The 16,275-nt window shown below is 35.8% G+C and overlaps 1 protein-coding gene across 1 annotated transcript in view; it reads right to left on the bottom strand.

The window, feature by feature from the left end:
• CEP290 (centrosomal protein 290) overlaps positions 1 to 16,275 on the bottom strand; it is an 81,536-nt gene that overhangs the window by 1,191 nt on the left and 64,070 nt on the right. Inside the window, 11 exon segments of the mRNA XM_032493651.1 lie at positions 183 to 262; positions 1,768 to 1,862; positions 2,431 to 2,504; positions 3,648 to 3,789; positions 6,952 to 7,124; positions 8,101 to 8,184; positions 8,186 to 8,224; positions 8,755 to 8,919; positions 9,610 to 9,696; positions 11,043 to 11,177; positions 15,203 to 15,326. Coding sequence (XP_032349542.1) covers positions 183 to 262; positions 1,768 to 1,862; positions 2,431 to 2,504; positions 3,648 to 3,789; positions 6,952 to 7,124; positions 8,101 to 8,184; positions 8,186 to 8,224; positions 8,755 to 8,919; positions 9,610 to 9,696; positions 11,043 to 11,177; positions 15,203 to 15,326 — 1,198 coding nt within the window.

The raw sequence follows: 16,275 nt of genomic DNA, 5'->3' as shown, positions 1-16,275 counted from the left end.
CACAGTTAGATGAACATAATAAACTTTGCAATATCAAAGTTAAATGTAAGTATAAAATGTGATCCCAGGAATTTTTAGAACTCATACCCTGAACTCAAAGGTGGTGATCATAAAAATAGTTTTCAACAGCTGTTTTCAAAAAACATTCATAATACTATAATAAGATATAATTAAATATTTACCTTCAAATGCTGCTTTTCTAGATCTGAGGTTTTGAGCTGTGTCTCTAAATCTTCGACCTTTTCCTTTAGTTGATCAGGATCTGCCAAAAAAGTTATAAAAATCAGACTCAGGTTTTTCCCACTATGAATAAATTCAAGATAAAGGATTTGTTTTAGATAAGGAGGAAACTTATGAGACTAGAGCCTGGAAAATAAGGGATTTTATGGTTGAAACACTTTTCAGGCTGTGAATTCTGTATGCTACCTCTATATCAGGTATTAATATTCCATTTCAGGCAGAGGCATATGCTAGGTATTAGAAGTATAGAGTCAGGTTAATTTTCAGAGAAAAATTCTAGAACCAAGAAAACTTCTTAAGTGCTCAAAGTACAACAAAATAAGCAGACTGTTTGTTAGGGAAGAAGCCAAGTGCTCCTGTTACCAGACCACTTTGGCTAATCCATGTAGGTAAATACGCATTCATTGGGTAATTACTATGTGAAAAATGTGCTGGGTAGGGTGGATAACAAAGGCGAATAAGTCCTGGTACTCTGGTAGGAAAACATAAAAAGCACAAGGGCTTTAGTTTTACTGGACTTCCCCTGGAGTATCTCTGATTTTATCATGAGAATCAATGGGCAACAGGATTTTTGCTTTCATTGCCATCTTTGCCAAAAATATATTTCTTTAAACACTATATATAATGTGTTATGTGCTCATACTTTGCAGCCATTGAAGGGTAAAATTTTTTAAATAATGCTGAAGTTTGAGAAAATGGGCAGCAAATACATCTTCATGAATGGGACAGGAAGCATATTCTATTAAGGTGACCTTGGAATGGTCCTCTAATGCAGTGAATGCAGTGTCACCTTGTTGGATTTCATCTAGGAAAGTGTGGATCATAGAACTTACACTTTTCACTGCTCTGTGTATGTCTGCAAAAGCACCACATAGTACTGATTTTGGGTGACAAGTAAATTTTAGTGAGTAGGTGACACTGCAAATAGAGAATCTGCAAATAATGAGGATCAATTGTTCATTGTGTGTGTATCCACATATATACATATACATTACTTATGTATGTATTATGTGCATACCTATGCACACAGGAACATGGGAGTGATTAGTAATCATTTCTGAATGAGAACGGAAGAGGGTGGAAGAGGGTAGAAGAGGGTAAAAGACTTTGTTTTAACTTTGTAAAAGGAAGAAAGACTATGCAATGTTCACTTATATGCATGTGGTTTTTAAATTAATAATAAGATGACAATAACATTTAGAAGAAAATGTTCAGAGGGCCTATACTGAGAAACTGGAATCAATGGACCTAGTATTATATTGCTTAGCATTGTTGTATCATGATTAAATTCAGAACACTCAAGAACAAAAGGAGAAAAACACTAGAATATTGGCTTCTTAATACTACAAAGAATTCAAAAGGGCTCAATGGAGATAGTTTTGTGTGGAGGAAAGAGACAGCTCTAAACCTTAAGTCAGGGATTTGACTTTATAGGAAGACAATAGAAATCTGAACAAAAAAAGCAAACCCTAATTCAAAAACTTTGGGTTAGTGAACATGCTATGAGTATGTTATAAAATGCATTACCCGGCATTGTGCTTTCAGCTCCATTTTGGTCTTTGTTAACTTCTATCTGATGGATTAATTCTTCTTTTTCTTTTTCCAGCTGACTATTAGCCAATCTAGAACACAATAATAATGTGTTAAAACAAAATAAAAACCAGACTTTACTCCATAATATACATGGGCATTTCTTTCACTGTGTGATGTGCAGTGCTCAGAACCTGCTGATGTTTATAAAGGTAAACATTTGTCCGTTCACTCTCCCTGCTGCAGTGCTGCATTCTCAAACAGATCCTATGGTCAAAATCCTTCATGTTCTTAAAATCTGATCTGATGTCATTTTCAAGAGTAGTTTTCCTGTTGGAGGAGCCTCATCAGAATATGCTACACAGAACTTTGGAAGTAAAATTTTTTTCTTCATTGTATTAATGTTTGCTTTTGGAAGCTAAGGTTTAATACAGTCCATGCTTTTGAGAAAGTTTAAGTTGCAAACTTGACACATATATTAGGTTTACCCTTTTTTCAGTATCTATTATATAAAAGAATGATTGGCTTTAGAAGGATGAAATAAGGCTGATAATCCTATTAGGCAGCAAAGTTGAAAAAATCTTAGTCTCTAAATGTGGTAAACCTGGTTATATTAAAAAATAACTTTAAAAAAAGTAGTCATATAAACAAATAATACACCTTAGAACTTGAAGCTCCCGTTGAAGGCCTTGCTCTGTCTCATCACCTTCAGGAACACGTTTGAGGATCTCAGTCTTTGGGCACAATGAAAAGAAGGCAAAGTTTGACATGGTGATATGAGGTTTTATAAAGATACATACTTTCAATAAAACATAATTTTAAAAGTTGAGTTTTTCAAAAGCACCTATGAGCACACTTCTGTGGTGTTCTAAGTCACTATTCACCCAACAGTTTTTCACTGAGGAACTACAGCGTGTTGTCTGTAGGCACAGAGGATACAGCAGTGAAAAAAACAGACAAAATCCCTTCCCGAGAGTTCATGTGGTCCTTACATTTTTAGTGGCGGAAGACAAATGAGCATATGATGTGATGTGATATAACACTTCGAAACAGAGTGAAGAGTTATTAAGGAAAATAACCCAGGGTAAGAGGACAGAAAGTGATGGAAGGTAGTACAGGGCTTGGCAGAGGGCTCTGAGGAGCCTTCATTTAATAAGCAGAGCCATGAAGCGAGGGAGTGAGTTATGAGAATATCTGGGTAAATGGTAATCTAAACAAGGGAAGCAAGAGCAAGGCCCTGAAGCTTGAATGAGTTTGGTTTGCTCCCAGGACTGAAAGGTCAGTGTGACTATAACACTGTGAGTGAGGGGAGAAGTAAAGAGGAGGCTAGAGAGGAAACCAGATGCCGGACCATGCAGGGCCTTACTGGCTATGAAAAGAGCTTCAGGAATAATTCTGGGGTAATGGGGAACCCAGATTCTAAGGATAGGACCGCTATGATTTGCTTTATGCTTGGAAGGGATTACTTGGCAACTACGTGGAAAATAGGTCAGGGATAGGAAGAAGGTTAAACAAGACAAGAGTGGAAGCAGGGAGACCAGTTAGGAAGTCACTGCAACAGTTCAGGGGTGAGACAATGGCTAAGGTCAGACTGGCAGTGCTGGAGGTGCTGAGATGTCAGCAGGTTTGGGATATATCTGAAAACAGAGCTGATGGGACTTAATGAAAAAGACGTGAGGTAGGAGTGAAAAGAAAGGAGTCTCATCCAAGGTTTGTGGCTTAAACAAATGGGTGAATGGTGGCACCATTCATTTAGATGGTCCTTCTAGGAGAGGAATCAGTCAAGAGTTCATTTTTACGTATGTAAGATGATGCCAAGGAGTGGTTTGAAATATAATGCATTATTTTATCACATAAAGAAAAATCACATTACTTGCCTGTTGCTTAAGGTCTTCGTTGTATTTCTTAACTTTCTGTTCCCTCTCTGTTGCTTGTCTTACAAGCTGTTTAAGATCAGTAAGGCTTTTAGTTTTTTTAGCATTGTCAGTTTCCAGTTCTTTCAACTTGGTTTCATACATTCTGAAAGTATAAAGGAAAATAATGGTGTAGACATGAAAAATAATTTTTTTCATTAATTTAAAAGCCAGTTCAAAGGATCGCACTAAAAATAATATTATACTGTTCCTTCTCATCATATCTTTTCCTACATATTTATTTAGCATTAGGTGACAGCCAGGGTAAGTATTCCTATTAACAGACAGGCCAACTAAAATAGAGGATTTAGGTGTTTCCCAAGGTTATAAACTAGAACGGAGCCTGAATTTGACCACTGAAAGTGTATAACTGAATCATTTTGCTGTATATCTGAAACTAACATTGTAAATCAACTACACTTCAATTAAAAAAAAACTCAAAAAAGATTAAAATTAATACCTTAATACCTTTTTCAGTCACAAAATGAAGAAATAGAAATTAAAATTCAACAGAGTATCAAATTCTCTATTATTGGATATTCTTAAGAATGTACCTAAAGATAACAAACTAAAACACGTGCACGTGTATACACACACACACGAGGTATCCAGGTAGAGCAAAACCAAAAGAACACTGCTGGGAGGGAAAAGAATGTGTAAAAACAGGGGTAAAAAAACTGGTATAATATGGGGGAGAGATGAAGCTTGTAAGAATCTCAATAGATTCGTAACCTTTAAAGAAATGATCAGTAGTTACCAAAAAAAAAAAAAAAAAAAAATCCAGACTCTAAAAGAAATTTTAAAAAACATTGAGCCAAAATGGTTTTACAAGCACAACATACCACATTAAAGTGAGACAATGCTTATAATATTCGAATTTTTCCAGAAAAAGGGAAAAAGGAACAATTTGGCAACAAAATCAGGTAAGGACAGGACAAGGAAGGAACATTATCTCAATATTACAACATAATACATAATAATATAATTATTACCAAAGAGCTTTTGATAAATTTTAAAACTTAGATTAGAAGGCAGTGTTCTTATCCTACAAAGCCTATCAAAGTGGTGAAATATCAGAAGTTCATTCCTTCCCTTCATTCAATTCCTGGCTCAAATGCCATCCAGTCAGAGAGGCCTTCCCTGAGCACCTTATCTGAAACAGCTCCCACATCACCCCGGCCTGTCAGCAGTCAGTATTATAAAGCCTGATATGGAATAGATGTCATTAGTTTGTTGAGTAACAACAGAGCAACTATAAAGATGTCAGCATGAGCAATGTGCCATGGGCACCAAAAGAGATCTCCAAACCACTTTACTGAGCGGGGTGCCTAACTACAGCTGCAGACTTCAGTAATTCTTTTCAGTGGATTTAGGGAGGCTTGAGGTCAAGGATCAGAATTAGCCTTCTGTCAAGTGGATTCTGCTAGGACTTAACGTTTTTTCCAAAAGGGTTTACGTAAGGCCTACTCTATGCTCAGTTACCTGTACAGTTCTTGGATTAAAAACACATACATAATCTAAAAGGCAAAGTCATCTTCAGTTATGGTTAAATATCATCAAACCTCTCAAATGTTTATAAACTTTATAAACCCTTTCACATTAATAATCTTTTCTGCAGCCTCACAAAGCCCTTTTTAGGAAAAAAAAGGACAGGGATTATCATTTCCACAGATTAAAAAACTTGAGCTCACAGAAGAGCTGTAATTCACTTAAGGTCATGGTGGCAATTAGGTAATTGTAAGCCATGGCAGCTACCTGGCTTTCTAAAGGAACCGAGCCAAAGTAGGCCTTTTAGAAATACTTCTAACATAAAGCAGAGTCTGGCATTTAGCAGGTACTGAGTAAATTCCTGCTGGATAAATACATCTCAAAGTAATTCAGAATTCTTTCTTAATCCATAGGTGATTGTAGAAGGAAATAAAGGACCAACCAAGAAATCAACTGACAGGGTTGCTGGGTGAGAGCCTCTACTGGGGTCCAAGCAGGCAGAAGAGGCCCCTTCTCCCCTTTCTACTATCTATCACACGTATTATTTCATTTAGTCCTCACACTAGCCCTCTGACAGAATTAGAGGGGAAGAGACAGCTATAGAGGGGAAGAGTGGATTCTGAATGCTCTCAGTGTGATGTTAGGACACGGACCAAGGATCCGCCTCCAGAAATTCCTGGCCACCTGCACCTCTAACCTACCTGCATATCCTTTCTTTTCTCCTTCGACCTGGTTGACAGATTGGCAGTGCAGCAGGCCACTATGGGACCAGCTGTAGCCTCGCAGTGCTAAGGTTCCCATGCTACTTGTCGGGGTGGTCACTGCCAATCCATACCTCATCAAGTCCACTCTAAACAGCAGGTAGACACCTAAGGGGAGAAGTGAGATGCATGGACATAAGGAACTCTAGGAATATGGTAAGATTAAGACGAGTTTGCCTTCTGAAATGGGGCCAGCAGACGTAAAGAAGGCAACTTCAGACAGGATGACTTTAATGGGAAAGGACATGGGCAGGATCTCACTGGTCTCTGGCTTCCATACAGACTCCTTGAAGCAGCTGCTTAAGGCTGGAAATGAGAATGACACCAAAGCCTTTTACTGACTCATCAGTGTCATGATGAACCACCCCTGGTGATAGAGGCGATGAACATGTGAATGTTCAGTAGTGAATTCCCATCACCTCGTTCATAGCCACAAAGTTTATCTGACAGGCAGGGCTCACACATACTTGTAGAATGGGCTCAAGGGGAGGGAGAAAATCAAATGCCAGAAAGCAGAGGCCAGTAAGACACTAAAGCTGTTTGCTGAATTCATCTTTTGAGGCTATTTGAAGAGCAAGAAGCTGAGAATGTAACTCCAAAACTGCAGCACAGCCCAGATCCGGTGTGCCACAGGTTGTGACAAGACAGCTCGACTTCTTCTGTGCCTGGCTTCTACTCGGGGTAGAAATTGCTTACAGTGACGAGGCAGAGGGGTGGCTGGAGAAAAGCAGCACCCAGGAGAAGCTGGGCACCAGCAGTCCAGGCTCGCGGCTGATAGCACCTTCATTACGCCGACCCAGCTCCAACACCCTCAGCCCAGCCCCAGCTCTGCTCTGTCCTTTGCTCTGACAACCCACTCAGTTAAATATTTTCAGGAAGAAAAAGTGAGGATCGTGTTAAAGCAAAACAGTTCATCAAGGAAAGAACTAAGTTAATCAGAATAGTATCACATCCTTGAAAAGTAATAATGGCAGAATTAGAACTGATTAAACTTTGTGTTTTAAACCATTTGTTCCTACCTTGTAACAACAATTGATTTCCAGCTCTTGCTGTCAGCACCTTCAAGCTGTGGACCCCTACTTTCTGCCAGCTGTAATCTCTTCCCAGTCTCTTCTAGTTGAACTGTCATCTTCTCATTTAATATCTCTAAATTGTTCTTAGCTATCCGCAATTTCTCTGCAGCTTCAGTTTCCTATCATTAAAAGATAATTAGTGTATTATGACAAAACATACTACTGTTCTCATGGATGTGATATATTCAAAATTATCACTACAAACTAGAAAAAAATAAAGTGGAGTTCTAATGCTGATTAAAATTCCAATAAAAATCCAATGTTTCTTCTAATCTAAAACAGCAATGATCATAATATTTAGAACAGATCATGTAAATGAGATTATAAAAATATATTTACAAGTATTTACTCTAGTGGTTACTTTAAATTTATCAGCTTTGTCTGTAATAGTTACAGAAAATGAGATAGTTATGTCTTTAGATTTTTAAAAGATGTTTGGACTCTTTAATTCCTGAGAAACATAACTAGAAATCTAAAGTATGGGTGAGTACCAAAGATTATTTCCACTATTAAACATCCACATTCAAAGCACAGTATCACACTGGCCTCAAAGTATATTCAGATACTGTTATAAATAGTTTAAAAATACTAATTTCAACTTACTTCCCTGGACCTAGTTGTCTGGGGCAAGGAATGTATTTTGACACAGTAAAGACTTCATAAAATCGTTTAAAGAAAACAGTTTTATATATTCTTTATTGTACATCAGGCATTATTCTAGGTCATGTACACAAATATTATCTCATTTAAGCCCTTCAGTAGCTCTGGGAAACAGGTATACTTAATAGTCCCAGTTTTACAGATGAGGAAATTGAGAGATGGAGAGGGAATAGAAGCTTGCCCTAGTTCCCTGGGCTAAGAAGGGATAGAGTCAGCATTTGAATCCTGGCTATGTAGCTTCTCCATTATACTACCTATCAATCTATTAATTTTTACTTTCAATGTTCCTCATAGTAAAAGGATGGTGGGCATAAAAACACAATTCCTAAATCTCTTAATACAGACTCTGAATAGACTAGCTTTTTCATCCAGTTTTCCCAAAGTGTACCAGTTTATTAACATAAAAATAATTACAGTCAGTAGTGAAAGTCATACTTTTTTAAGTTCTTTACGAAGCCTTTCATTTTCAGCAACAATTTTCTCTGTGCCTTTGGTCTTGGATTCATACTGCATGCTCAAGCTGACGTCCAAGATGAACTTTCAGTTTTTCTAATTCAGCCTAGTAATTAAAAAAAACTCTACCTTATCAAAACAAGGAAATAAACAATGATGTTGTACACTCATAAAACTTACTTTAACGTAGTTTTAGAGACCACACTTGACATAGTTAGAACTAAATTCTTCCGTTTAATACTGGTCAGATGACCAGAGCAGAGGTTCCCAATCCTGGCTTAGAGTGAGTGGGTGACTTAAAGAAAAAACAAAAAAAAAAAAAACCACAATACCTATTATAGGACCAACCCTGAAATAATCCAATCAATCTCAAAACTGGAGGCTCAGGAAGCTATACTGTTGAATATAGACCCAGTTAATTACTTTTTGCTGCCAGAGAACCGCTGGTCGGAAATAAGATGACCAAGTGGTGATACGCTAACTACTCAGCCCTTGTCTCCAGTATTTTTTTTTTTCTATATGTATAAAATATCCTCTAAAGCCATTTTATATAGTATATTTAAAACTGTCCTTAAAAGTTAATAAAAATTATATTAGTAAAACATTCTGTACAGATGATCACATTAAAAATATTACCTTCAACTTTTCATTTTCCAGCTCAATATTAGCCATTTTTTCACTGGTCAGTATTCCTGATGCTTTTTTCAACTGTTCATTTTCCCTTTGGACTTTTTCGACTACTTTTTTCATTAAACCAATGGTTTTTTCTAGCTCTGGGATTGTCTTTCCACTTCTACCAGACTAGAAAGAAATGTGTCAAGTTTTTATTTAATCAAATATTTTAGAAAGTATAATATAAAGTGCCAAGAACATGAGATTTATTATTAAAATCATTGTTGATTCCTGTATTTGAAGCCAAAGCTTGTATCACTTCAACTTATCATTAAAATAATGCTATGAAAGAGGAATTATAATCCTCACTTTATATACAAGGAAATCAAAACTCGGAGAATCTGATATTCCTAAAGTCATGCAACTAATAAGTAACAGCTCAAACCCTGGTATACTGCAAAGAACATTAGCATATTAGTATTATAACTAAGAAGTCACCATGGTTATCATAAAAAATAGTTATAAAATGTTAGAATCAGACCAAGGAGCAGTTAGAAGTTACCTCAATGAACAGAAGGAAGAGTCCTGGAAGTTACAAGTTTTCAAGGTGTGGAGGGATATGCAATGACAAGAGATGGTATAGAGTCCAAGTGGAATAAAAAGCATGTAAGATGTGATAGATGATAACACACTTAACTTGAAACAAAGAGAAAGCTTAATGATATTTTACATCGTAGATGCAGCAGAATAAAAACTGATGCTAGAGGCACTAGTAAGAGGACTATCAATACTGTTATGACATATCCAAACTTTTTTTTCCCACTTCCAGCTTATCACTTCTGAAACCAAAACAAACATATGGCATACGTTCATACTTACCCCTCTAACGTGGCCAAGTTTCCGCTCTACTTCTGCTTTCTCTTTCTTAAGAAAATCACACATTTCCTTCAAGTCTTTTACTTGACTCTGAAAGATTAAAGAAAACATGTAACAATTTAAAATAGCTATAGCCACTGAAAAGGAAAGGCAAACAATTCATCTGAACCATCAGTCTTTTCAACTGTATAGCTGAATTAAACAAGTGAGCCTTCACACCTATGAAGAGGATTTTGAATTAAAATAGGACATACTGAATTAAAGTGTATTAATATAGAAGCATTTTGTATGTGAATTTTGAGAAATATTTTCCGTATTATTGCCTCAGTTACAATAGAAATTTGAGTTTAGAACTCCTGATTTTGACTGTCCCATAAATTACCTCTGTAGAACCATACCATACTGTACAGAGAAAGACAACTAATCTTCCAACACTGGTTCTAATACTGTAAAAATCAGAATGAGAAGCAACATAGCTCATATGCCATTACTTATCAGTGGAATTAACAGACTGCTTATATTCTAGGCTAAAAAATAGAACAGAAACAATTAGCCAGGCAAGAGAAAAAGATTCCCATAAATAGGATAAGACTTAGAAAACCAAAAAGAAGCATTATAAACATCAAAATAAAGTAAAATTTCTAACAGAGACAATTATTCTACTATATATTTATTTTAATTTAAAGACTTTATTTTTTTAGAGCTATCCTAGTATTTTAAAGTGTGACAACTGCTAATTAATTACACCAACCTCCAACCTTGCCACAGGGCATTTGAGCTTGTTATTTCTGTTGTCTGGAACTCTTTTTCTGGTATTCGTATGGCCCACTTCTTTACCTATCCCCTAGCTCTCTGCTAAAATTTCATTTTATTAAGGAAGCCTCCCCTTACTACCCAATTTGAAATAGCGATTCCATATATAGTTGACCCTTGAACAATGTGGGGGTGTAACTTATACTCTCCATATCTGCAGTTCCTCGGTATCCATGGGTTCAAACAAACATGGGTTACGCAGTACAGCAGTATTTACCATCGAAAAATATGTAAGTGGATCCTCATGTAAGTGGATCCTCGCAGTTCAAGGGTCAGCTGTACCCCTCTCCAGCACACATACACACATCTTTCACCCCAAACATGCTTTTTCTTCTTAGCACTTAACATCAGCCGACATACTATATATTGACGTGTTTACCGATTAGTAGCTTTCCCCACTGGAATGAAAGCTCTATGAGTGCGAGAATTTTTTTAGCTGCTGTTTTCCAGTACCTAGAACACCTGACCTAGAATGTAGAGAGTATAATACTATCCTGATATTCTATGAACATGAGTTTCTGACTTCTTCATGAGCTAATAGGGTAAACGTAACAATTAAGTAGAGAGAAAAAAGGTTTTCAGGCATTAGATTTCCTAACTATAACGAAGAATATTAAATTTACCTTTAATCTTGGCAAATCTTTATTTGCTTGTTCAAGTTGAAATTTTAGTTCAATATTTTCAGATGACAACTTCAAGTTTTCCTTCTGGAGCTCCTGTTCTCTTTGATAATGATCATCTGATTCTACTTCTGAAGTCTTCAGGAAAATGAAGTTAGGAATATTTTTAAGGTTTAACAAATAAAAGCTGTGTAAGACACACTGGGTAAGAAAACACCATGCTAAAAGGGAACATTTTTCCTCAAAGAAATGAGAAAATTGGAGAGCTCTAAAGAAAATAACCACAAACAAACTCACAGGAGAAAAGGGTAGTTTTGTTTGGATTAATATAGAAAGTCACGTATGATTTAATATTGTCCACACATACAAAGCCTCCATATATACTCTCATAATGACTAATTTGTGGTAGTTTTCTAGTCCAAAAATAAAATGAGACTGTTATCTACCTGTGATAGATTGTATTAACACCCTGGCCCCCACCCAACCCCCCAAATTCATATGTTGAAAATCTAACCCCCAGTACTTCAGAATGATCTTATTTGGAGATAGGGTCTTTACAGAGATATCAGGTTAAAATCAGCTCATTAGAATGTGCCTTAATCAAACAATGTTTGATGTTCTTGTACCAAAGGGAAATTTGGACACACAGACATACACAAAAGGGAGACAATGTGAAGAGACAGAGAGAAGCTAGTCATCCACAAGGCAAGGAGAGAGGCCTGGAATAGATCCTTCCCTCACAGCCTAAAGAGGAATACCACCCTGCTGATTTGGGATTTCTGGCTTCCAGAACTGAACATAAATTTCTGTTGTTTAAGCCATCAACTCTGTGGTGTTTTGTTATGGTGAGCCTAGCAAATGAAGACACAAGCCTACAAAAAAGTGCCTCAATTCCTTCCTCCTGTAGAAAGCTTTTCCTTTTTCCTTGAGCTAAAGTAATCACTCCTTCCTCTAAAATCCAGTAACACTTTGCATTTCTCTCGGCATGAATCCACCTTGGGTTATTATTTATGTTCATTTTTTATTTCTCACTCTAAACTATAGATTATTTGAAAGAGAAACCTGTGCTTGATTCCCTTTTTCCATAAAGTGGATAGAATACCACTTACCTCAAAAGACTGTTAATGAACATCATATGAAATAATTTTGTGAAAGCACTCAGAACAGCTGTTTTTTTTCCCACCATCCCCTTCTCTCTCTACTGGCTTAATAAACTATCAATAACTCCACAGACGCTATCATGATTATTATCATATTAATATATTACATATTATAGATTATTATTAAAGTACAATATTATATATATTTATTACACATGGCTCAATAACATCTTTTCAATTAGCAGTAGGTTAAATATTTTACATTCTGATATATTCACCCTTAGGTTAAAAAAAACAAAAACAAAAACGTTTTCTTAGGTAAAATGCAGTAAAAGTTAAAAAATGAGAAAATAGGATACAGAAAAGTAAAGAAATTCTAGGCTAAGCTTTGATTCTGACCTGAGGGCATATAACACAACACTGGCAGAAACACTGCATGTGCCCACCTAATTTCCATTTGTTGGAGGGTGTGTGTGTGCATGTGAACATACATACACAGTAGGCAAGAAAAATAACACAGATAAATCTGATGACGTCAGTAGGAATATGCCCCTACTTATTTTCTGTCAGATAACCCAAGCATACATTCTGGTTTTACTACTGTTAGGTTAACACTAGGCAAATCACACCACCTGCAGGGTTCTTGCGTCTTACAGATGAAGGCACTAGCGAGGGTAATTTTTAATGTCTCTTCAGACATGGAAATCTGTAGTTCTCTGTCCCTGAGCTCTTCTGTCTTTCTTACTTCTCTCTTCAGCCTATGATAGCTACTTAACAAATCAGTTCCCCTGACTGACAGATATAAAATAGATTAAATTCCACTCACAGAGGAGAATAATTCTATCTGGTGATCTCACATGAGGATTTTTTCCAACAGTCCTCCTCACTAAAATACGGATGCAATTATTATGTAAGTGAATGTGGATCATTTTTTTTCCCTTCCAAGTCTCAGAAAACAAAACTAAAGGTATCAGTTGAGATTGTCCAAATTTTTGGAAAATAAATTCTAATAAAACTCCTCTACGAAAATAAAATAAATGGAATTCTTATATAATGAATTTTTCGAGACTTCCAAATTGTTTTATGGAAGAATCTTGTTAAAAGATATATACTGCTAGAAATCAAAATCTTAGCGGGTGGGAGATAAAGATAATACACAGTGGAAGTCTCTAATTCTCAATTACTTTTCAAGTGAAGAAGAGAAGCATTATGAACCTTGATAAGAAAATGGAAGAAGAATTAAGTCACTTTCATCCATTTTCTCTTAATTTAAGTGTCTATTTAATGAGGACTTAGGTGACTGGAATATCTGAGGTGGAAAGGAAGGAATAAATGAATGAATGCTATTTGATTTCAATTGGGAACAAACTTATTTTGGACTGCAATGGAAACTGACCAAAAGTAGTGTGTATATAAAAAGTTCATGAACTGTAAAATTAAACCTGCATTTAAGTCTTGGTTCTGCATCTTCTTGATCACTAGAGATGTTTTTTTCCCATTGTGGTTTATTACAGGATATTAAATATAGTTCCCAGTGCTATACAGTAAGTAGGACCTTGCGGTTTATGTATTTTATATATAGTGGTGTGTATCTGCTAATCCCAAATTCCTAATTTATCTCTCCCCCACCCACTTTTCCCCTTCGCTAACTGTAAGTTTGTTTTCTATGTCTGTAAGTCTGTTTCTGTTTACCAGAGATGTTACTTATTCTCCAAGCTTTCTACATAAGATAGGAATAATGCTCTGCAACGTATTGTGAATACTGATGGTAAAACAGTGAGTACTAACATGAACTAGGAAATGCACAATCACTAATTTTTTGTAGGAACTAGTCATATGTTAGGGTTTAAAGAGAAGTTTATTAAAAACTAATATTTTTTACAAATCCTACACAATTTGTTTCTATTTGCATCATATACATATACTACTTGCTATAAGAGAACTCAGCTAACAGAGAAATAGCAGACTGCCACGGACTTAAACCTGGGACACTTCGTTTCTCGACTGGGCTGGCGCATCAGTTTCAGAGTTTGCCTGCGCATCCTCCTCAGCGCACTGAGTCACCGCAGCAGCCCCTGCGGCACAGCCACCGTCCTCCCCGGCAGATTCTTCTGGATCCATGTGATGGCTGTGACCCACATCTTCAGCTACGTGTCCCTTTCCTTTCTCATTCTTGCCTAGCTCATTCTCTTCCTTGTTTTTATAACCCTGTTCATAATTTTCACAAGAGTCCTGATTAATATTCTCAATTTCAGGATCTGGTTCCTTTTCAACATTGGAGTTAAAATCTGCCAAGGTACCATCTGTTGACCTAAATGGACTTGATTTATTGTTTGGCCGTGACTCAGACTTATTTAGCTCAGCAGGATCTACAATAACTTCTGCTTTGTGTTTTTCTTCATTACCATAATACTGTGCAGTATTTCTAGGTAGCTGATGACATAACTTGTCACTGACATCTATTCCCTTCCCATCTTTAATTCTGAGTACTGTTATGGGTTTCTTTTTGTTCCTGTGTAAAGCATTCTTTTTGTGAAGAATATTGTACCTGTTTTTACTAACACTGGTAGCAAGAGTAGAAAGCACAGCTGTGTCACATGACAGACTCTGCTTGAAGCAGAAGAAAGAGAAGAAACAGGAAAAGAAAAGGAAAAAAATAATAAAAATATACACATGAGTGTTTTAAAATAAGATACAACAAATATTTCTGTTAATTATAAAGAAAAACTAGAAACATATCACACATTTGAATGGAAATAATGCTATAACATATTTTCCTATTTTATCTAACTGTATGTTCTTACCACAGCAAAACTCATAACTACATTTAAAATCTCCAAAAATCATTTGTAATGAAGTTTTATGCAAAGCATAAGAATCTTACGTTTACTGTTACAAAAAAAGCATCAGAGAAGTTAATATACATCAATACCTAGTAAAAATAAAAGCTGAATTTCTTGCATTAATATTAGTGGGAGGGATCTGCCACTTTAAGCCAGATAAAGGTACAAGTTGATTTTACTTTTAAACTTTAGAATGAAAAAAGAATAGATGTACACTTACTGAAGGCTTAGAATATGCATCCCTTGAAAACTGTTTTTCTAAAGCATGAAGTTTTTCTTGGAGGTATTTATTTCGTAAACGTAAATCTTCTATAACAGCATCTCGAGGAAGAGCTTGATGAGTCCTGTGAAAAACAACCACAGACTCTTTACTATTTAAACTTTCAACTTTCCACTATTTTACTACATTAAAATACGGGGGAAATATATATTTATTTATACTGCATTTATTTTAAATTCTACAAAACTTGAGAACTTAATAAAAATTAAATTAGGATATGGCTATATTATAAAATGATCCTTTACAGAGGATTCACTGCAGGGGTCCTTTAAACTACAAGTTAAAAGTATATTTTGATTTTAAGAAATACATTAACATTTGTAAAGAACATGTATCTATTTTGGGGATTGTGTAATATTACTGAATAAAAAAAACTTACTATTTTTAAAACATATAACATCCATGTGCTTCTCAAGAAGTTCAAAGATTTTAAAAGGCTCTTACTGGTGCCAGACAAAAATCTACTACTTCAATCCACACTTATCTGCATGATCTACAAGGCTGTCCACTATCTGGCACAACCACATCTGTTCAACGTGTTTGTCTAGGAGCCTCCCTTTATTTAGGCAAATAAATCCACTCTTACCCACACATGAAAGTTACACTCCTGTCTCTATGTCTCTGCTAGGCTTCTGTTTTCTTGGAATGTCCTTCCCCCCTTTAATATCTAGAACTAGATCATAAAATTCAGAAATTCCCACTTAAACTGAGAGAGAAGATAAGTTCAATCTTTTATCAAGTCTTCTCCAATTACTTCAGCCTACACAGATCTGCATTATTAGGAAAAAAAAAAAAGAGCCATTCATCATCTAAAAGTATTAGCAGTTTTTAAAATTAAAATATTTTGATCCTTGTGAAAACTGCAAAGGAGACTAAAAGGGTTTAGTTTTATTTTGAACATATGTTTCGACTAAGAAAAACAAGGAGGCACGGAGCAACTGCTAGGACCAGACAGTAGCTATAAGAACATAAGAAAGAAGAATTCTTCAAGCACTATTTTCTTTTCTATCAAG

This window comes from Camelus ferus, chromosome 12 (genome assembly GCF_009834535.1).
Source record: "Camelus ferus isolate YT-003-E chromosome 12, BCGSAC_Cfer_1.0, whole genome shotgun sequence".
Taxonomy (NCBI): Eukaryota; Metazoa; Chordata; class Mammalia; order Artiodactyla; family Camelidae; genus Camelus; species Camelus ferus.
The sequence above is the reverse complement of the archived record's forward strand: the minus strand, read 5'-3'. Positions and strand labels throughout refer to the sequence as shown.